The sequence below is a fragment of the Amblyomma mixtum genome, chromosome 2, assembly GCF_055824585.1.
Source record: "Amblyomma mixtum isolate Tamu chromosome 2, ASM5582458v1, whole genome shotgun sequence".
Taxonomy (NCBI): Eukaryota; Metazoa; Arthropoda; class Arachnida; order Ixodida; family Ixodidae; genus Amblyomma; species Amblyomma mixtum.
The window spans coordinates 30,931,606-30,953,199 of NC_143013.1; the positions used below are offsets into that span (position 1 = coordinate 30,931,606).

General features: G+C 46.4%; 2 protein-coding genes across 2 annotated transcripts; both read left to right on the forward strand.

Annotated features, from left to right (window-relative positions):
• The first annotated feature begins 6,579 nt into the window (after positions 1-6,579).
• LOC149358826 (cystatin-A2-like) lies at positions 6,580-10,162 on the forward strand. The gene is made up of 3 exons (XM_089571000.1): positions 6,580-6,740; positions 8,715-8,816; positions 9,522-10,162. Exons 1-3 carry the CDS (start codon positions 6,663-6,665, stop codon positions 9,642-9,644), a joined length of 303 nt encoding a protein of 100 aa, XP_089427126.1. The 5' UTR covers positions 6,580-6,662; the 3' UTR covers positions 9,645-10,162.
• Positions 10,163-15,373: 5,211 nt separating this feature from the next.
• On the forward strand, positions 15,374-18,675 carry LOC149358827 (cystatin-B-like). Its single transcript, XM_089571001.1, has 3 exons — positions 15,374-15,559; positions 15,652-15,753; positions 18,493-18,675. Exons 1-3 carry the CDS (start codon positions 15,488-15,490, stop codon positions 18,613-18,615), a joined length of 297 nt encoding a protein of 98 aa, XP_089427127.1. The 5' UTR covers positions 15,374-15,487; the 3' UTR covers positions 18,616-18,675.
• Positions 18,676-21,594: the final 2,919 nt, after the last annotated feature.

Genomic DNA, 21,594 nt, shown 5'->3' on the forward strand with positions numbered 1-21,594 from the left:
GCATGGCATACAGAGGACGTGATGCTATTATCGATTGTTATCACTCAATGGGAACGACAGGATGACTGTTGTAGGCGCGTGAGAGTGTGAAATAGGCGCCCATTAATGAGTCCTGTGCCTCCATTCTGGTATCATGAGGGGCGATCTTCGGATTACTCACGCGTTCGTTGCTTCCTCTGCCGGATGCTAACGGATCGCTTTGTTAGGTGGCGTACACAACAATCGAGCAACAAACACGTGGCTTCACACTTACTATCACCTTCATGTTCTACATATGCGCTGGCCTTGTTTGTGTGGTGTCACCTCTTCTAGAGGAGTTTTCCACCGATTGCGTCGTCTACACGAAATGATGTCGTTTGTCATCTGACCTGTCATGGGACCATTTGCAGCAGTTCGTATATCTAAACCTCCTTCATGGCGGCCAGCACAGTCTCGCGTTTATAAGAAGTAGCTGAACAAGATAAACAACTTTGTTCGTAAACAGATGGCGCTCGTAAAGGAAATCGCCACGTGAATTTGCCAAAGACGCTGCCGGAGGTCTTTCCGGCAGAACTCGTCAAGCATGCCACGATCTGGTCGCTATTATGCTGATGTCGCGCTTGATAAGAAAAATCCTCTGCTCTGGTGTGTGCTGCGATTTTTCGTCGTAAAACAACTAATTACGCGCCTAATGCATCCTAACGAGATTCAGTGATGTCACATGCATAAGCTACCACGTTATCATATGCACGAACATCAGCCGCTCCTGAAACTCTTGTCCTTTTGTATAGACATTGTTTTAATGTACTTTCAGAAATTATGTACCCGTACGCCAAAAGCGGAATGAGTCTCTTGGGACCGAGTCCATTGTTAGGTGGCAATGAATCGATGTGTGTGAGCGCGTGTGTATGTGTGTTTAAGCGATTGCGTGTGCGTATGTGTCCACATTCGTTTCTAGCTACTCTATCTATAATGGCACCTTGCCTGGCTGCTCCCCGTTTGATAAATGACCACAGCACCTGCAGTGTTCTAGTTATCTCTTGCTCGCCAGCAGCGCGAGTCACAACAGGAGGGTCAAAGGGACACATAAAGCAAAACAAGCCTAGAAAATCCAGACAAACGCTTCTAATCAGCACGGCTGCCCCCACATACGACGTGGCGCTGCGCACTCAACATTATCACGGGAATTTCAAATGTTCGTTACACCCATTGATTTTTTACGGCCGTCGGAAGTAGTTGGTTTGAACGCATCAAGAATTCTATAGGTCAAATTCTGCGGCTATGAGGAAGAGTGGGCCATGATAATCACCGTGTTCGCGCGAAATCTCTCGAGAAACTAGATTTCTGAAAGTTACAAGCTTAAAATATATTCCTTGAGTTACGCGGTGTTCACTACTGCCTGCACAACGACAACGGTAGTTGCTGATGTCTAGGAAAGCACAGCATACCTCAGGTGGTCGAATTTCCGGAGCCCTTACTACGGCGTCTCTCACAGCCTGAGTCGCTTTGGGGCATTAAACTCCATAAGCCAACCAACCATTATTTTGTTGTCGTCGTTGTTGACGTCGTCGTCGTCGTCGGTGTTGTCGTCATTGTTGTTGTCGTTGTTGTTGTCGTTCTTGTCGTTGTTTTTACCAAGGGAGTGGGGCGGCCTGATATCAGCCTTGTCGCCTTCTGACCCCTCTTCCCCAGCTATTTAGTGCTCGCAGTACAATGAAACAAGAACTGTTTCGGACATCTAAGGCGTCTGTTGTGACGTTTGCCCTTTATGCTATACCATGCTATACCACGTCTTTTTCCGAGCAGAAAAAATTAAAGACGGCAATTGTACTGACCCATGCACGCCCATTACGGCTGTAATATTTTCCATTACCCGTCGCACTCTTAGCGCGTGAAGTTGCCTTAATTTAGAAAACAATTTCCTGACAAATTTGCCATGCCCTGGCCTTAGCGATGCTCGGAACCTCGGGCTATAAGAAGGTTATATTTGATTGCATAGATTGCTCTACTAAACAGTAAGCTGAACTGTGTCGCTTACTGGCAAAATACAAGGCGAAATGCGTGATAAATCAGTGTATAATATAAGAATACGTAGAAAGGTCGTCAATCCGGACGTCGCATATTATTTCGTGATTAATAAAATAAACTTCTACAATCTATAATTGGCCGTCTTCGCAGACTTACCAGTGGCCGCACGCGGCCACTGCAGTCACCGTTACTTAAACTCCTACATGACTCTTGAATGTTACGTGCCTGTAAAGTGTACACTAGGTGAATCTACACCCACGAAAGTACAAAATTTTCATGCCATTTAAGCGAACTTGTGGAAACACAGAACGATGGATTTCATATCCGAGTTTAGCATACATAAGAGACTAAAAGTCACTTGTCTTCAAGCCAGGCGCATAACCCATGCTCTTCACACCAACAAGGTAAAAGAAATAAACTCTTCTCAGTAGGAGCCTAGGGTCGAAAATTGGGTGCCGCTTTAAGATAGTCATCAGGTTATCAAGTCCTGTTATTATTTATATTACGCTGACAGATGATTCAGCTCTTTTGTGTGCACTAAACTACATACGTGAAGCATTCTGACAAGTCTCTTCCTTGGTAAACGGTGTCAACCGCAAATTTATATTCGATACGTTCCCAGATATTCGAGCTCCCTGGTGATGCTTGAACCAAACTCTAAAACAGCGTTATTTGCACTGTCAATTGCTCGGTCTCTGTGCGTCGTGACCTAGTGAGCGAGGGGCTGTGCTCGCAAGGACATCCATTGCAACTTGTCTTTCCTTGCCGGCAACCCTGTATTATATAACAGGCGCTGAGAAAAAAATAGGCTTACCGGGCAGTTAACCAACTATAGACGCGTTTGAGCATTATTAAGGGAATCATAACAAATGAGAACACGAAGCACTATGCAGAGAATTATTTCACTGTGTTTTTTTTTTCTTGGCGGGGGGGGGGGGGGGGGGGGGGGATAACTACCACTGTTTTCCTCGTATTATATCTGACGAAATATGTCTATTTTCTACCCCTTGTGACATTAAAACACAGCATCGAAAGCTTAACCCCTCGTATGTGTGTCAATTGCCAATGTACTTGCGACCATTCATAGACGAAAAGATCACGTATAGACTGCATACACAGCCCATTCATGTGACATAGCTTCCAAACAGCTGTAACTAAGCATGCTAATAAATTAAACGCGTATTCGTCACATAATGATAGAAAGTTAGAACCGGGACGTTTATGCCAACTGCACGAAAAATATTGGTTAACTTGTCCTTGCGCGGCCCTTTCAGCTAAGATTAGAAATGGCAAAACGCTGACCGCTTACTAAGCCCCATTCAGACTTCTGAAACGGGGGTAAACTATTTTGAGCAGCTGGCAAAAACATTCAGCAGAAAGCACAATCGGCATTCTATAGCCATTGTCAGAGTCGTAAGTGTATTAGAGATTACAAGACCAAGAGCACTGTGACAAAGGCAGGCTGATGTGCCGGACAACTTCGCACATTCCGCAGCACTGAGGAGTCACAGAAAAATGGAATCTCATTCGTGCACGCCCCCCATCGGTAGAGGTATCGGCAGCCGCTAAGCGCCACTTATCGAGGCAGTCAAGACAAAGTCCATTATCCTCAAGTAGCAGGGCTCGCAGTATGAAAGGGAACGGCTCAATCGGTCGAGATCGATTGCAGTGGCCAATTTAGGTCTGAATCTTTCCATTCGGCAGTACTCAGCTAGGAAATCTTGTACCTTTCAATGAGCGTCAAAATGAAATGAAATACGCAACCGAAGCTTTGGTTCTGAATGTCATAAACGTCGTTTTTGCGATGCCACAAGCGTTCCATAAGATGCCACAAGATGTAGCTTCACCTTGGTACCCAGTCGCTTGATATTGTTACCGAAGGAAGCAGCATTTACCATACCTTCATACAATATCAGGAGACTTGGTAGCGGTGAGGAACTACAATAAACATTTTTTCTAAGAACTTTTGTCCCCGATAGTACATTCACAGACGGGGTGACGCATAGGATTGCATCACATAACACAGGAGACATTTCTCAAATTTACAAAAAAAAAAAGCATGTTACAGAACATCACCTATGAACAGAACACTATCTCCCATTTTCAAGTCCCGCTGAGTAAGCGACTAGCGTTATTCAGATATCTATTGAGATGCAGTCATCAACTGGTCACACATCAATGACGCCGTATGCACACGTCTTAGCAAGAACACTCAAAAGAGTGCGCCTTGAAAGTTGCCGGGGTAAAAATGACAACGTTTACAACATTCTATACAGTGCGAAAGCACGGCGTACTAGGGTCATAACTACCGAATTTGTGCCGCGTAGAAGGTGAAGATGAGCGGGCAGAACCGCGCGACGGAGCGCTCGCGCTAGGCCATGCTATAGGCGCTGGGCTCGCGCTCCCGGCCAAACAAGAAGGCGACAATTTTGCTAGGATCTGAACCTCCGGATTAGTGCTTTCACTCTAGAAAAAAAAGAACAACGGAGAATGTTTAGTACATTCGAATCAGTGCGAAAGCACAGATTTTTGCTGCGTAGAATAGGCGATGATCGACGAGCGGGCAGTGCCGCGGGACGGAACGCTTGCGCTATGCGAACAGGCAACGCTAACAGACAGCGGAAGATTTCGCTCAGTGTTGGTCTCCGTCGGATTAGTGCTTACACACTAACATGGGGCAAAATAACGTGAAAGCGCGTGCCTCTGATAGGACCAGGTTCTGTCAACGTACATGCGTCTCATCTGCGGATAAGGGGAACATTTGTCACCGAACGATGCTCTATAGACTTCAATCGTCACTAACTGGAGCGTTGTGAGCAAACAGATATGAGGGCTGTAGGCGAAACTTTTCTTTCCGAAACGTAACTCAGAGGTGCTTCGGAGTAACAGGTCGACCTTTGAATTCGCTTGTTTGCATCCATCTGCGGCGTACCACCAGCAGTCACGAGCTGGAAAACCACGTGATTGCAAATCGCGTGTTGAGCCCATATTTTCCAGAAAGAACGCTGATGTGCCAGCAGCGGAAAGTTTGCCCAGTTCCGCGGGTGGTGTGATCACATCGGCCGATATCGGTTATAAACACAGACGGGAAGGGCGCAGAGCAAACTCACGTGTGGCTATATCTGCGATTTCTCTATCAGAGACTAATTTTGCGAGTGACCCATTGTAGAAGGAAGCTGGCAGGCGCTTTGCTCATTATGTGAATCACTCTTCGCGTACAGGTACGCGCACAGGTGCACGAGTTTGGACGGACAAAAGCCACGTGACATTTACACTCGCCCGATGTTAGTGCCGCACGTGTTCAATGCTTGCGTTTGAAGGTACTGTCAGCAGGGTTTTCTTCTAATCAAAATTTTAAAAAAAATGTCCTTTCGAGTGCATTTTTTTGCGGATAAGCTGCGCGAAGAGAACGCTAAAGAAGGTGCCACGCAAAACAAACAAACAAATAAACATGCAAAAAAAACTAAAAGGAAACACCTTAGAAGCCTGACATATCTTGGTGCTGACTTCGTAGCGTAAGTTGGCACGGAAACATCAGTGCGAGAGAGGCAGGACATGTAACGCGAAGGTAAGATAACCGCTGGTCATTAAGGGTCACGGAGTGGATTCCAAGAAAAGGGAAGCGTAGCAGGGGGTGGCAGGAACGTTCGGCGGGCGGATGAGATTAGCAAGTTTGCGGGGATGCGGTGGCCGCAGCTGGCGAAGGACAGGGTTAACTGGAGACATGGCAGAGGCCTCTGCCCTACAGTGGGCGTAGTCAAGCTGACGATGATTACGATGATGATAATAAATGTAACGTTCAAGTAAAATTGTCGTATTTCAACGATTTCGGCCGAATTTTTTTTTTTAATGAATGTGCACAGCAAGCAACTAGCACTAAAAAAAATCTACTTTCTAACCAGCTGTTCGCATCTTCTCTGTAAGCTCACACGGCAGACACCTATATGAATATAGCATACCCCGCTGCGGTGGCTCAGTGGTTACGGCGCTCGGCTGCTGACCCGAAAGACGCGGGTTCGATCCCGGCCGCGGCGGCCGAATTTCGATGAAGGCGAAATTCTAGAGGCCCGTGTGCTGTGCGATGTGAGTGCACGTTAAAGAACCCCAGGTGGTCGCAATTTCCGAAGCCCTTCCCTACTGCGTCCCTCATAGCCTGAGTTGCTTAGGGACGTTAAACCCCAATAAACCAAACCAATAAAGCATACACGTATATGCATATGCATGCCCGTATATGCATATCCGTACAGCATACATAAGATGTTCGCGCATTGCATCAGACCACTACATCCGTTTCTTTTCCGTCCGTTACGTCACTGTCTTTCCAGTCAGCAGCTGTGGTATCCCCGGTTATCGGCGGGAAGCGTTACTAACGCCCATGTGCCACGCTTCGAGGTCTGTCGCCTGCAGCCACGCTATCGGTGACGTGTGCGGTCGGGGCACGAGGTACACGCGAACAGAAGTCGCGCTACGCAAACAATGGCGGTGAGATTACGCCGTCCAAAGTCAGGTGCCCGCGGGGTCATTGTGTGTGACCGCCGGCACGCCTCCCGATTTCGCGGGAGCTTAAAAAGCGGGGGCAGAGCCTGTCGCCGCAGCATAGCCCTAACCGAGGCGTGTCAGTGCCAACGTTCACGAACCCACTTCACCGAGGAGACATGGCAGCAACAAAAGTCGGCGGACTGTCGGAGGAACTGAAGCAGGCCGATGCCACCGTGCAGGAAATCTGTGAGAAGGTATCGCTCGTCTGGTTTACTTTTTTTTGCTTATTGAATAAATTAAGTAATTACCTCCTAACTTTAAACTACGGTCTGTGGATCCTGGGGGCCATAGGGGGGCAAAGCAAACTGCTTCTTGTCAGACATTCTGAAGATATTATTTAGTTGTGCCCTTTCACCTGAAGTCATTAAATTCATAGATTTCGAATCTAGGCTGGACGTCTGGTTTAAGAAATTTTCTTGCTTTGTTTTTCTCTTCCGCCCCACGGTTTATAAACGTTAACCACCCTTGAAGATTGTCTATATACTGTCTATAGACTTCTTATAAACTCTATTGCTTTACTATACATATTTCCTTTTCTCTGATCACAGTCTATAGACTGTCTAAATAAAAAGTTTACTAAAGTGTATGGCCATAAATCTAGAGATTGTCTGTATACTGTTCATATGATTCGCCTTTAAAATTTATCTATACAGTGTATATAGACTTTATTAACAAAGGTCTATGGACAGTCTATAGACTGTCCAAATAAATTTTTGTAAGGGGTGCACAGGTAGACTTGGCAGATGGTATCATCTACAGGTGGCATAATCGTGCTATTGGTAAATTTGTTGCACAGCTAGAGTTTGAACACATCCAAATACATTTTCAAGCCAACTACAACTAGTAAATAGTGTGAAACGGGATACCATTTGCATGCAAGCTGGAGCAAGGTACGGCCAACGCCTCCTCTATTGAGGAGATGTTGGTACGGGTTGTATTTTTTACTCCTTGTATAGTTTAGCTTTCTTAATGACAACACTACTTTGAACAAAAGACGTCAAAATATCCTTTCGATCTTGCATTCAGTGGCAGCAAAGCTGACACGTCTACAGGAAAGGTTGGACAAGAGGCAGAAACTGCTCGCACAATAATTAAGCCTCGAGCTCACGAAAATGTGGGACAAAAACAAACAATATTGGCATGTATTGAGGTCACCGCTTGCGCATGTTAAGCTTCAAGAGGTTCACCAGGAATGTAAATAACTTCGTGCTAAAGATTCCAACGTAGCAGACAAGCATCGGTGTTTTTTAAATGCCTTCTTCCGACCGCATTTTCCCCGTTTTATAGACATATAAGCCTAGCAGCGCTAGGCACCACACTGTTTCTTATATTAACTGCAGGAACTTTCAAACTTTTTACAAAAACTTTTCAAAACTTTGACACAAACTACGCGACATTGTCAGCCGAAATGACTCGAGGAGTAACAGTGATCTCAAACACGCTTTAAAAAGGGCCTTCGTAGTACGTGGTAAATAATGATAAATCTACCGAAAGACCTGCCTTACTTGGGAAGAATCAAGGAAGGCAGACAGACGTGAGCATGCCAGCATCAGAATCACATGAACTACACAAGCCTTACTCCTGAAAACAAAGGGAGAGGAAAAGCAGGGAACGAAAATATTTGCTCAGCGCTAAGTGAAGTTCGCTGTTACCACTTCAGATTGACAGCTCCAAGATAGCGTAGCTTATACAGAGACTAGACTCTCTGAGATCTCTAATCTTCCCGGTCACCATTGCAATGTGTTAAATATAGCGACTGAGATAAAATTGGTTTGGTTTATCGGGTTTAACGTCCTAAAGCGACTCAGGCTATGAGAGACGCCGTAGTGAAGGGCTCCGGAAATTTCGACCACCTGGGGTTCTTTAACGTGCACTGACATCGCACAGTACACGGGCCTCTAGAATTTCTCCTCCAAAGAAATTCTAGCCGCCGCGGCCGGGATCGAACCCGCGTCTTTTAGGTCAGCAGCCGAGCACCATAACCGCTGAGCCACCGCGGCGGCTGAGATAAAATACGATAAGAAGACTTGTGCGCACTTGCAGAGCGTCTGGAATGTGAAGCGTTGGTCTTACAAGCAATGGTGCTCTATTTTTAAGAGATTTTTAATTACGAAGTCGCTGGTGGCGTGTTAAAAAAACAAGACGTAATTAATTTGTGTGATCCCCAGATTCGTCCGGATGTGGAGAACAAGCTTGCTCAGTGCCTCGTGGACTTAACCCCCGTCAACTACAGGACTCAGGTCGTGAACGGAGTCAACTATTTCATCAAGGTACGTTACATATTGGCGCGAAGCAAATACGCCAGTACAACATGACAATACAATGTACTCATGCTGAGGGCACTTTTCTCAAAAGTTTAAGGATTGAAATTTTCATCTCACAAAAATGTTTCTTTTGGCACCGCTGTCATAATTGCGCTTCAGAAGCTGCCGTACTATCTTATGTTAGTTAAACTGAAAGGCCCGAACCGTCTCTCAAGTTTGGAAATCTCCCTACAGCAAATCGACGACATAGCACCAGGAAGATACTGCCAGTTCCATCACTACAGGTCTCGTCTTTTAAGAGCTGGCTGTTTTTTGTGTTTTTCGACAAACTTGGACAATATCACGTGACACAGTTTCAGTCAATATCGCTGACACTTTCCGAGATTTAGCAAACTTCTGCAGGCGGCTTTCTTTCGCGTTGATTGCGCTGAGTGCGAGCTTTTCTAATGCGATAACGTTGAAGCACTACTTCGCCGGTTGCAGCTGTAACTTTTAAGACTTCCGTTAAGTGTCATAAAGTGCCCTAAAAAAGCTGTAAACAGAACAGATCTAGTTTGATGCCGGGATTATCCAACGTTGTTGCAACGAAACTGACGTTGATGCATCAACTTTCAGCACGTCAGTGAAATGATAGTGACCCTTATACGTTGAGCATTTCAACAAATAAAGGTCTGTTTTTCACCCACGATACATCTTATGTACGACCCGCAGGCCCACATCGGCGCCGAGCAGTACATCCACGTTCGGGCGCACAAGAGCCTCGATGGCGAGGTCTCTTTCGTCGCACTCCAGGAGAACAAGTCGCTCGAGGACGAATTGGAGCACTTTGACTGAGCAACTTCTGCCGTGCCAGAGTTCTTTACTCATTTGAATTCAGAAACTACGCATCTGTATCCTGAAATGTCCGTTGGCCAATTTCTAAACATTACAATTTAACAAACAAAGGCGCGTATAAGATCTGCTCATGCCGCTATTGATGGCACCTCTCACCATGTTTTTTTTTTTTTTTACCACGATCTGAGCAGTTAATTAGTATGCCGTAAGTGGCGCGGCAATCAGCCGGTCTCAAATTAACAAGAACTTCGGATCAAGTGATCAGAGACCTCTGCTCGCAAGGAGTTCAGCCGGGCTAAACTGGCTGCCGCCTGCAAGCCGTGTGCTTCCAGCTCCCATGTGCTACACAGCGATGAAGAATGTGAGCACCGCGCGACATCATCCGGCACCGCATGGCATATATTTATAACCTGTAACCGTGAATGCTAGTCACTGTAGGCATGCAGTTTGCCTTGTGCCGCAAGAGCTGCCAAAATCAAAGATTTTATTAATAAACGGTCGTGCTGAAAAAATAAAAATTGACTGTTGTGTTTTGCTTCGGTAATGGCTGTGGTGTTTTGACTTAGTTCTTGAGGCCAAGCGCTACTTTTCATGACTGCGCTGTGATAAATTGACGACGGCAAATAAAAATTAAGAATGCGTACATACCCCGTTCGTTTTGCCGTAAGCCGAACAAACTTTTAAAATACAGCAATGCTTGTTGCATCAGGTGTATGTGAAGTTATTTTGAGGTATCTTAATGCAATTGAAATCAAGTTGTTATTTAGAAGCCCACCTTATAAGGAGAGTGAAATTTCGCTACACTTCCTGGATTACGATGAGAAGCGCACACACTTTAGTGAATCAAATTAGAACCAGTAGGATGACCTCTTTTTTCGTCAGGTGTCGGCTGAATACTTCGTGCAAAAAGCTTTGCAAAAGGCTGACCGCTTCAAGATTAGCCCACGAGACCGAACAGATTCCGGACCTTTCCTTGGAACTTCTGTGACGATGTTGGAGCTAAAAAGCCATACTCGTTTAGAATAACTGTCCTTATGACTCTCTCACCTCCTTTTCTCACTTCCACTCTGTCTTTATTGCTTAATTTCCTTGGAAACAGAGAAATTTATTGGAAATTTATTTCCGTGGAAGTTCCCAGTAGATCATATGAGTTTCCCGCGAGGTATGAATCAAGAGTTTTTCCGTTCCTCCGACGCTTCAAAGCTCTCGCGAACTCAGTTCGCCCCAAATCTTACCTCGAGATATAAAGCGCGATATTACAAAACCTTGATTCTGGCATAGCCAGTTAGCCGCTGGTCACCAATGCGGTCTTTAAGTAAGAATCTCTCAATGGTAGAAACTTGGGCGAGTCGGTAACTGTGATTCATGGTATGGGAGGTAGCGCAAAAGGGGACAAGGGACAGAGAAACACGAACACGACAGAGGGGCTAAATTCCGACTGACAGAAACTTAGGCGACCCAGACGAACGTGCACCGTGAGGCAGACAGGCGCATGCGCCCGGAAAAAATAATGAAAATCAGGTGAATCAGGTTCACCTGATTTTCATTATTTTCATTTTCATAATTTTCATTTCACGAAAGCAACCTGTACTTTCTGGCACGGAATCCTGTGAACGCAAACAGCACTGGTTATGAATAATTTCGTTTGGTGTAACTGACAGCGAATATGCATGATGGTGGTGGTGATATCAGCATGCCTTCGTACTGAAGAATGAGGAAGTCTGTTGACGACAACGGGGCGTACTGCATTTGTAGCGTTTTCGTTGGACGCGAGCTCATATCCTAAAGATATTAAGGCGAAAGCCTTTAATGCCTCATACTGCCGTTAGCAGACGCGTCGGCAGCCGTGTCGACAGACGCGTCGGCAGGAGTGTCGACAGACGCGTCGGCAGATTTGTCCGCCTTTCGGAGTCACTGCTTAAAAGGCTCAAGGTTCTAGCATGAATAAAGGCGCATCTAGTGAATGCATGGGCTTCATAAATAAAATAAAAGGAGTAAAGTCAGGAAAAGGAAAAAAATAAAAATAAGAAAATAAACAAAAATAAAAACAAAATAAAAATAAGATGTGGGAATAAAAATAAAAAACAATAAAATTGAGGAAAGGAGCAAAAAAATATGAAAAATAAAAAAGTAAATAAAAACAAACAGTGGCCAGGAAACGCTTTCGCCTTGCAGCACTTCAGAGATCCAAAGTGCCCCCTGAATTTTTTTCCTTCATATTGGAAAACAGGCAACAGTCCAACGACGCGACGACCTCCAGGTAACGCGAGTAAGACACAAAAGCTGGCCTCTTCCATTATACGACAGCACGCAGACTGGTGAAAAGTACCCTCCGAAGGAACTTGCACCCCGGGTAAGAAGACATATAATCCCTTGCTTAGAATGCAACGTGTTTGAATTGAGTCACTTAATAAAAGTTACAGCCGACGAGGCGAAACTTATTGAACATCCCTCGTACAACCCGCGATTCTCTATGAAGACAAAACTAAGCAAGTAGCTTACAGTTGGTGCTGTTGGAGAGTCGCGCAAGCGCATAACGGCGTAATAAGTGCTTGCATATGCTTGCAGATGAAAGTATCTCAAAATTAATTTACCGCGAACCGCTATAGGAACGATGGCATAAAATGCGATAGTTGTTTCCACGTGTTTCGTACGTTGATATTGTTTGGGTATTAGTCACTCATCACGATCGGGTTCTTCCACGGTATTTTTAATACCAACCACATTTTAAAGAATACGCCATACGTATTTGTTATTAAATAACAATATTAACTCTAATGCTGCAGTGTTCCAAATGTCGGAGAAAAGAGGATGGAGTGCAAGGGTAGTAAAAATAGGCATCTCTGGTATCTGCTGTGATTGAAAGCAGCACTCAAACTGTGTCAGTACTACACGGTCTGTCCTGAAAGTAAGGAAACAAGTCGTGGTGTTGCATGCCTGTGCACTTGATTGGGAAACCGGTTTCGGGAGAACGCGCGGCAACCTTACGGTTCCAAACGCGACGAGCTCAGTTTGCGTCGAACAGGCACGAAGAGAGTGGACGTGCTTCAGATTGTATGCACCCCTGTTTCTTCACTCCGTTAGGGAAACAATGGAGCGAACATTGAAACAGCGCTACGCGGTGAATTTTTTACTTAAACTGACAAAGTCCTCTACCAGGGCGTTCGACATGATAAAGACAGCATTTGGCAATGATACAATGTGAATATGGTGCTTGTTCAAATGGCACAAAGCCTTTACACACGGCCGAGAAAACGTCAGCGACCAGCAATGGTGTGAGCGACCGTTCCCGGCGGTTGCGGAAGCTAAAGTTGTGCGCGTGCTTTAGTGAACACTGCTCGGCGTTTCATCGCGTCCGTATGATTGCAGAAGAGCTATAGGGATTCTGAAAACGCAAGTGCCTGACATTGTCACGGAACATTTACAAAGGCGCAATATGTGCGCAGAACTCGTGCCATAAATTTTGAGACCTGTGCAAATGGAGACCCCAATGACTGTTCTGCCGAATTTTTACAACGAGTCAGCAGTAAACCGAACCTTCTAACAGAAGTTAATACTGCAGATGAAACGTCGATGTTTAAATACGACTCAGAAAAAGAAGACAATATGCTCGGAGGCCTACCAGAGTGGTCGCTGCGCGTTTTGTCAAACTCAATCAGAGCTCATAGTGGCACATTGCGAAGGCACGTATGTCGGAATTCATAGTGAAATCTATGTTTATCGTGCTCCATGACTACAAGGGAATCATCCCTAAGAAATTTGTTCCCTCCTGGACGACAGTAAATGGAAGCTTCCAAGTGGAAGTCTTCCAAAGACTTAAATAACGTGCCCTCCTCGCGCGTGGAGAGATCGCGACATCATGGTTCTTCACCACGACAACGCTCCGTCGCACACATCGCTTGCTCTAAGATAGTTTTTGACCGGACAAGGCAAAACCATGCTTCTTCAACCTCAATACAGGCCCGAGATGTTTCTTTGTTAGTTTTTTTTCTTCTGTTTCTGAGAATAAAACGTGCGTTGAAAGAACATCGATAAGACATCGTGGAAGACGTCCAAAGGCTCGCAACGAAGGCGCTTAACGAGATTGCAGAAACAGAATTCCAAGACGTATACAAACAGTAAGAAATTGGCTGGACTCGCTGTATCGATACCACAGGTTCTTATTTTGAACAATACTAGATCTACTGAAAGTCTTTAGAAAAAAAATGTTTTTTTTTTTTTTAATAATCAGTCTGCTTGGTTATTTTCAGGACAGGTCCTGCATATCTCATATGCTACAAGGTCTCTAATCCCTATCGCATGCATTTCGAAACTCCCGAAAAGGCATTGGCCGAGTCACTCTTGGAGGGAGCGGTTGGGGCGGGAGTAGCGGCGGCCCCCTTCGAACCATGTATTTCCTGAACTTCTTTCTCCTAAACGAAACGGGGTTCAAAATGGTTTTTCTGTATGCAATTTTACGCACGGAGTGGGAGGGATGACTGCCACCCCCCTAGCTAACAGCCGAGAAATGACCAAACACAATTGCCTATAGTCGGCAACCAAATGGCCGACCAATCGTGCTCGGCCCAATGGCGGCCCACAGTCGGCAGCATACCAGGTTGTAAGAGGCCAACCGGGCTTAACTTAAAACTGTACACAAATACAGTATACTCTCGTGATGAAGACTTCATTGAACATACTCTTAGTATGGACTGTTCGTTTTGATGAACAGTTTGGTTCAGCTCTTTAGAAAAGGCCCTTCCGGGGGCATTTTGAACATTTTTATTTGATTATCACTTCACATACTTGAGTTGCCTGTCTCCGGCACTGAGACCCGCTTTTTAAAATACTGAGTAGAAGTATTTTAAGATAGCATGAACCAGGAAGCCGTAACCAAAACTGGCTCTTGACCAAGTATTACGTCACGACTGACCTAAATATATGACGCCATGGATACTGTCCGAATATCTACCATGTGCGCGTTGATTGGCTAAACTGGCGACTGTAAACGACAGCAACTGGATCACTGTTTGTCAGAATATAACCAAAAACTAGTTCGAAATCCGCCCACATTATGCCTAGTGAACTGCAAAGTGTCGCCCGTTAACTATTTTATGTTTTTTTTTTGCATTACAAAGTACAGCAGTATATGATGATGTGCTCAAGGACATTCAGCATGACGTTGATTACGAGTCTTAATAGCTTGTAGGATACTGAATGTCTTCTCGTCAGATAGGAACCACAAAACATCGCTCTCTTTAAAATTCCGCGCCTTCGCTTTTTTTTCTTTGACCGAAAATTAGCTTAAATAAGCCGTTCATGCATCGTCCACGGGTTCAAGAGCGGATTATGGATACAAAACATGCCCAAATGTTTCTCACTTGTCGGCCACACGTGGGAAAAAAAAAAAAAATGTACTGTTCTGATGTATGTGATATACCAACAATGCAGTAAGTTCTAAGTAAACCTCATTTTCTGCTTTTCGCCTTCATCAGGGCTTCGCCGTGTGAGGCGACGCCACGCTGTCCCAAACGCTGCCTGTAAAAAAATTGGTCTTGTGGCGGCATCTTTTGGATCCTTCACAAACTACAACTTAAAGTGCGCAATACAACCACAAGGCGACAGCAGCTGCAACGTCATTTTCTTCGGTATTATGTTTATGTTTCTGAATGATTCAACTAGATGGCAGCACAATACAGCTCATTTTGCCGGAAAGGCTTTCCGATATCACGTAAGAATGAGTGACGTAGAAGTCACGAGCAGTGAGTCATTTTAGTAGCGCGGGCAGTGAGTGGGGCGTTATAACAGTGGAGTTCCTCGTTCCTGTCTCGTCTTTCCTTCGTAGCTGCCAGCTCAGATCAATCATGCCACTTTGTGGAGGACTCGCCGAGGAAGTTAAGGACGCCGATGCCGCCGTCCAGGAGATTTGCGAAAAGGTGATTCTTTTTTTCATTTCGCGCACAAAGGAAAGAGCGCCACAAGTTGCAGTGGGCGTGCTCATTGTTTACACCCATGGTTCTGATCGCAGGTCCGCTCCGAAGTGGAGACGAAGCTCGCGAAGACATTCGACGAGTTCACTCCGCTGAAGTATCGCACGCAGCTTGTGAACGGCGTAAACTATTTCATCAAGGTTAGTGCCACGCATGCAACATTTAACGATGCGCGGTTGTTGCAGTTCGGATTCCGAACTCCGCGCATTTAGTCGGGCGCCGACACATTCTCACTGTTCGTAGTTTATAGAATCTGCATGCCACATGGCACTCTATGATTGTGTCCATCTGTCTATCGCGGTCTATCGCAGGGTTGGGGGAGTGGTGCGGCACGCCGGCGACGCCGGTTGGGGTGGGTTGGGTATCGGGCTGATCAGGCGCGCGCTCGGCGATGGGGCGTGACTTCACGCAGGTTACGGCGCGCGCTGCGCGCGCTTACAATTTTGACCCTTAACGGGATCGTAACCGCATCAGCTTTAAATCGCACGGCCGTTCTCATTTCCGTTAGTTGTAAGCTCGAACAGCTTTATTTACTAACGCCTGTTTAAAACCGTCAGGCCGAACGACCTTATTTGTTGTTTGGGCAATAACCTCAGACAAGCGTCGTCTGAGGTTAAAATGAACCCCCAACCTTATTCCTCAGGTTGCTTACAGACCGAGAAAAGTTAGGCCGCGTTACCATGCCTACGAAAGCGCGCGTTTTTACGTGCCACTACATCTTGACGAATGTCGGCATGCATGCATGGGCATTACAGCGTCAGTCCAAGTTTAGCAGAGCTCCTCACTGCATGACTCCATGTGTCTCAACTGTGTCTCGCAATTTTACCGCATTGGAGTGGAAAAATTACCGACGATTACGTTACTTCCTAATGCGAAATTTGAGCGCAGCAAATAAGCTGTTTCACCTTTTCGATAGATTGAGGCAAAGAAATCGAGCAACACATGTATGCGCTATCACAGATTTTTTTTTTCACAAGTATTCCTTTAGCAAAGATTCCACTAACAGTTCTTGACAGTCATGAAGGAAGCTTTGTGGTCGGAGAAATACACTGATATATGTTCGACTTGGTACACCAATGATTGATTCTCAAAGACGAGATCTATACAAGTGCCTCGCGAGGTTGTCACAGCCGTGGGACGCGTTACGAGCGAGAGGAACGGGATGTTCTCCCGCATAAGTGTTAGGAAATTGCTGTTTGTCTTTATGTCAACATTAAAGTCCCCCACTACTAACATCGGTGTGGATCGATGGACGGTTAATGCGAGTTGCAGGAAGTGCACGACGTCTTTCGTGAGTGCGGTAGGGGCGAAGTAGGCAGCTACTACCAGCAAGCCGTTGGGCAACTTTGCGGCGCACAGTTCGCCAACTTCATGTGACGTGCCAAACATTTCGACTGGTATTGCAGAGAGACCTGTGCGCAAGTAGATAGCGACTCCCGCCGCTCTGTTGTGGTCTCTGCGAGCACCACAGCAGTATAGGAAATGTATGATTTCGAGAGGCTCTTCGGGATCCATCCAGGTTTCAGCAAAGCAAAGTACAGAGGAATGGCGCAGAATGTGATCGTGGTGTACGTCCTTGGCATGTGCGGCAAGGGAGCGTACGTTAAGAATGTGGTTGTGAATGATGAATCAAGTGCTGCCAGCGAATGACGCGTCCATTGGCTGTCTGCGTGTGTTACTGATGTGTGGTTAATATGTTAAGCTTCGCCTGTAAGAGTGGAACGCGACAGCGTCTTGCAACGCTGCCAGGGAGTCCACAGAACGCCATCGCCAATTCGGCTGTACGCCTTGCTGGACGGTAAATTTATTTTTTGAGGAAAGGAAATGTATCTCTCTCGCATATCTGGGTGGACACCTGCACCTCGCCGTAAGGGAAAGGGGGAAGATGGGAGTGAACGAAGACGCCGTATTAGCTAGACGCGCCTTTGTTCATTCCAAACCATTCAGCTGGCATTACGGAGTGGCTAGCGTGCTCGTATCGCACTCCGGAGACCCTGGTTCGATCCCCCAACTCGACCAATTTCGTTCTCGGTTTTATTGATTTATGCGGTCTAACTAGAAAGGTTAATTAGGCTATTTCATATTTATATTATTGTATTTCTATCCATCGTGTTCTGTCATTAACCTGTCAATTGTTGGAACTGTCTAGGATGTTCGACACAACGTATATGAAACGAGCAACGTCTTACTGAGTGGGGAAGTGCGTGGTGGTGGAGGGAACGCGGCTTCGTACTTATCTGTTTTTTTCAGCAGCCTCTCCTTCCGCGGGCGCTGTTGTCGCTGCGGCGCGCGTATTTCTTTTCTTTTCTTCTGACCTCTTCATTCTCGTGTATATTAATTAGGCTAATTGATTAATTAAGCAATTAACTAAACTCAGTCCAACTTAGTTGCAGCATCACTATACGATCCCTTTGATTGGTTGCATGGTTACTAGCCAAAGTACAATTGGCCCCATTTGAAATTCGTGCACTGTGACGTCACGAGCATTTCGACCAATTGAAAAGCGTGACATTGGGGGCGGAGCTGGTTACGAGGCCGACGCCGACGCGAAACCCAGGAACGGACGCCAAAGAGCTGCGCTCTAAAAACGGGTGTGCGGGGCGCGAGACAGTGGTTTTCGCAAGCATGTCACCCGCCATTATCACGCGCTAGCAAGTCAACAGTATGCCGGTGTGAAAATCGTCGCTGCGCGCTCATAGCATCACTCAACGCCTTCTCAGCGGGGCGTTGCAGGCCAGACTCAGGCCGTCCTCTCTGCCTTTCTCTCAAACCAAACCTCTCAGGTGCATGGTTCCTCGATCAGTAGTGCGGTTACCTGGTGACCTTGCAGATGTCCTGGGTACAACTTCACGGTAAAAACGCCACGAACCTTTTTCCAGGTCCATGTCGGAGGCGGCCAGCACATCCACGTGCGTGCGCACAAAGCCTTCCAGGGCGAGATATCGTTCTCTGCTGCGCAGGAGCACAAGGCTCTGGAGGACCCAATCGAGCATTTCCAGTGACGGCTGCGGCAAGACTTGAAACGCGAATTTGTACGGATGTAATAAAGTTTTACTTCTTCAGCTCCGCCTATTCTGTTGCCCACTAGACCTCCCGGTACCGGAGCCCTGTACTGTGCAGGTTCAAAGCCGCTTAATCTGCTGCGTAACTAAGTACAGCCCCTTTCACAATTGGAGGGAAACTGGCAGCGCGTGGCCACCGGGCATCGCGAAACGCTACTGCAGTCAGCCGGCTAAAACCGACGGTACAGGCACATGCGCAATAAGCCCGGCCGGATACTTTATCCGCGCATGCGCCTTGTGCCGTCCCTTATCTCCAGTTGTCGGTAGGAGCGCTTCGCAAAGCACGGTCGACACGCGCTTTCAGTTTACCTTTAAGTCTGAAAAGAGCTGTACATACAAAAGGCGCTTCTGAATTCTTAATTACCCTAGCGCTACTGTCGCGCGTCATCAATGATGTCGATGCCGAGCAAATACAGTTTTCTCTCTACACCCTCCACAAAGAAAACCTTGTGTCAGCGCCTCCGCAATCGGTGAAGATAGCTTCTTTCTGCTATTCGTGCTATTCACTGCTTCGCAGTTTCCAGATTCGCCACGTTGCTGCTATTCGACCGCGCTCACACCTGCTATCTACGCGCGAATACGCGCCGACGGCGCCTCGGTTTTTATGGTTTCCTATGCGCCGACTATTTTAAAACGCACGGGGACGCGTGAACAGTCGTCTACACACTCGTCTAGAGCGCTCGAATGGCGGACACTGTTATGCATGCAGTTATTACAGTTGCTGCTACCTGGTTGGTCCTATATAGCTTTTAAAGGCATTAAGAGTTAAACACGATTCATGGGAATGAGCATACAAGAAAAGGTAAGTTCATGAGCTCTGAGCCACTCGTTAATAACGGCAGTGTACTCCCCAGTGCGCCGTTCGAGCGCTCTATACAGGCGATCAACTGTACGTCGCCAACCAAATTGTTTCGGTCAATGTCCATAGAACGCCACTAAGGCGCTGAACATGGGTGCCACTCCTGCGCGGCTTCTTTTCACATGAAACCATTTACACCGTGCACGCCTTGAAAATTGGTTTTCTTGAGGAAAGGAAATGCGCAGTAACTGCCTCGCATAGCTGGGTGGACACCCGATCTGCCGTAACAGAAAGAATAAAGGAGAGAGTTCAAATAAAAGAAAGAGGTGCCGCAGTGGAGGGCTCGAATTTCGACCATCTGGGGATCTTTAACGCGCACTGACATCGCACAGCACACGGGCGACTTTTGCGTTTCGCCTCCATCGATACGCGGCCGGGTTCGAAGCCGGCAACTCCGTCTCAGTAGCCGAGCGCTCTAACCACCGAGCCACCGCAATAACCACTAAGCCACCGCAGCGGGCGTGCGCGCCTTCCCTTGCCACATTTTCCCCCGCGCTATAGTTCCTGCAGCACTTATGTGCAAGAGCTTCTTAGCGATCTTAGCGATGCAACGTTTCCGTGCATAGAACGCGGAAAGTTTCCTAGAGCAAATGTCGCGAAAGCGTTCTTCCCGTACTCGAAAGCGGGAGATAAGCACTGCTAAAAGTGCAGTCGAAGGTTCGTCGCAGGAAGGTGCTTTGTTCAGAGAAGTGCCTCAAGGTGAGCGCGCCATCGGATAAGCCTTATCGAAGACGGCATGTAGATCTTGCAAGGTGAGCTCAAAAGAACCGAAGCAATGACTGAAAACGAAAGGCACACACTCATAGATCGCATGCGCTAGCAAAACTTTATCCCATACTCTAGTGTTACGGCAAGGCAATCTGTGACCGTTGACAACGTACTGGCCCCGAGTACACCCTCCACTCTGAGCAAGTGCTCAGTGCCGAGGCACGTGCAACTCATTGAAACCGCAACAATCTAAATCCCTTACTGCAACGTGTTGATTTCAGGTGCCGTGTACAAGCTAGCGTGTCCTGTTGCAGTGCTTGTGACAAATGCTGGGTGATGTGCTGGTCCTACACTAAATAGAAAAGCTATATGAAATCTCTACTGGGCATTCATTAGTCCTACCCTTGTCCACCTGGAAAACTCAGTTTTGACAGCATTGTGTTCATCTCTTCTCGGATGAACTAACTGTGCCATGTTTTTATGATGAAATTGAACAAGTAAGCATCAGCTAATTTATACTCTCTCTTCCCCAAGTCCGCTTGCTACACAACCACTCTTCAGCTTTATCATTTTCTCCGTGCATTCCACACTGGAAAAGCAGCACTGGTTCCAGTTTCCAACACAGAAATACTACAGCACAACCCTGATGGGGCCAGTAGCAAAAACTACCAAATAAAAATACAGCAGCCAATAAAGCCATGCAAGGAACACCCATTGTGGTGCACAACTCTGTGCCAGTCATTTTGCTCGAACTTGGAGAAGCAAACCATTATATCAGACTGGTTCACAGCAGCACCACAATTAATCACAGCTCTTTATCTTTATATACATGTACAATTGCAGCCATAATAATTCGGGGCACACTTTGGCAATAGAACTCTACCATGCCTAAACTAGCAAGAATTGAGAGAAAGTTCATACACGGACCAGGAAATGCTGCTGGTGTGCTCGCCTACAAAGCCAAGAAACCTTCATATTTTATATACAGAACATGCGAGAACAGCTAAAGCGCTGAAGTGTGCTCGGTGCTTTAGCTGCACCTATGCTGCCTAGAAAACGCTACTGCAGAATAGGTGCAAGAAGAACTTCACAGATGCGCAATGCGGACCACTACAAGACTAGAGCGTTGTAGCAAATATACAAATAGACACTTGAACCAATCCTGGCATACCAAGGCCAAGAGAAGAGTTTGCAGGCAACTCTTCTGAGGTGGCAACTGGAATGAGAGTCCTATCTAAAGAATCAATTTTTTGAACTTGTTTATTAAAAAAAAAGATGGGTGCGAATGCAGTTCTCTTAAAAGGCAATTTTTTGCCCTGGAGGGGTAGCAGTCTCTACAGCCACTCTGCCCC

What these genes read in the sequence shown, in the direction of transcription:
- LOC149358826 (XM_089571000.1), top strand. Translation starts at nt 6,663, where the DNA reads ATGGCAGCAACAAAAGTCGGCGGACTGTCGGAGGAACTGAAGCAGGCC. An exon ending in TGCAGGAAATCTGTGAGAAG is followed by an intron (nt 6,741 to 8,714) that starts GTATCGCTCGTC and finishes TGTGATCCCCAG; the next exon opens with ATTCGTCCGGATGTGGAGAA. An exon ending in GAGTCAACTATTTCATCAAG is followed by an intron (nt 8,817 to 9,521) that starts GTACGTTACATA and finishes TACGACCCGCAG; the next exon opens with GCCCACATCGGCGCCGAGCA.
- LOC149358827 (XM_089571001.1), top strand. Translation starts at nt 15,488, where the DNA reads ATGCCACTTTGTGGAGGACTCGCCGAGGAAGTTAAGGACGCCGATGCC. An exon ending in TCCAGGAGATTTGCGAAAAG is followed by an intron (nt 15,560 to 15,651) that starts GTGATTCTTTTT and finishes TTCTGATCGCAG; the next exon opens with GTCCGCTCCGAAGTGGAGAC. An exon ending in GCGTAAACTATTTCATCAAG is followed by an intron (nt 15,754 to 18,492) that starts GTTAGTGCCACG and finishes ACCTTTTTCCAG; the next exon opens with GTCCATGTCGGAGGCGGCCA.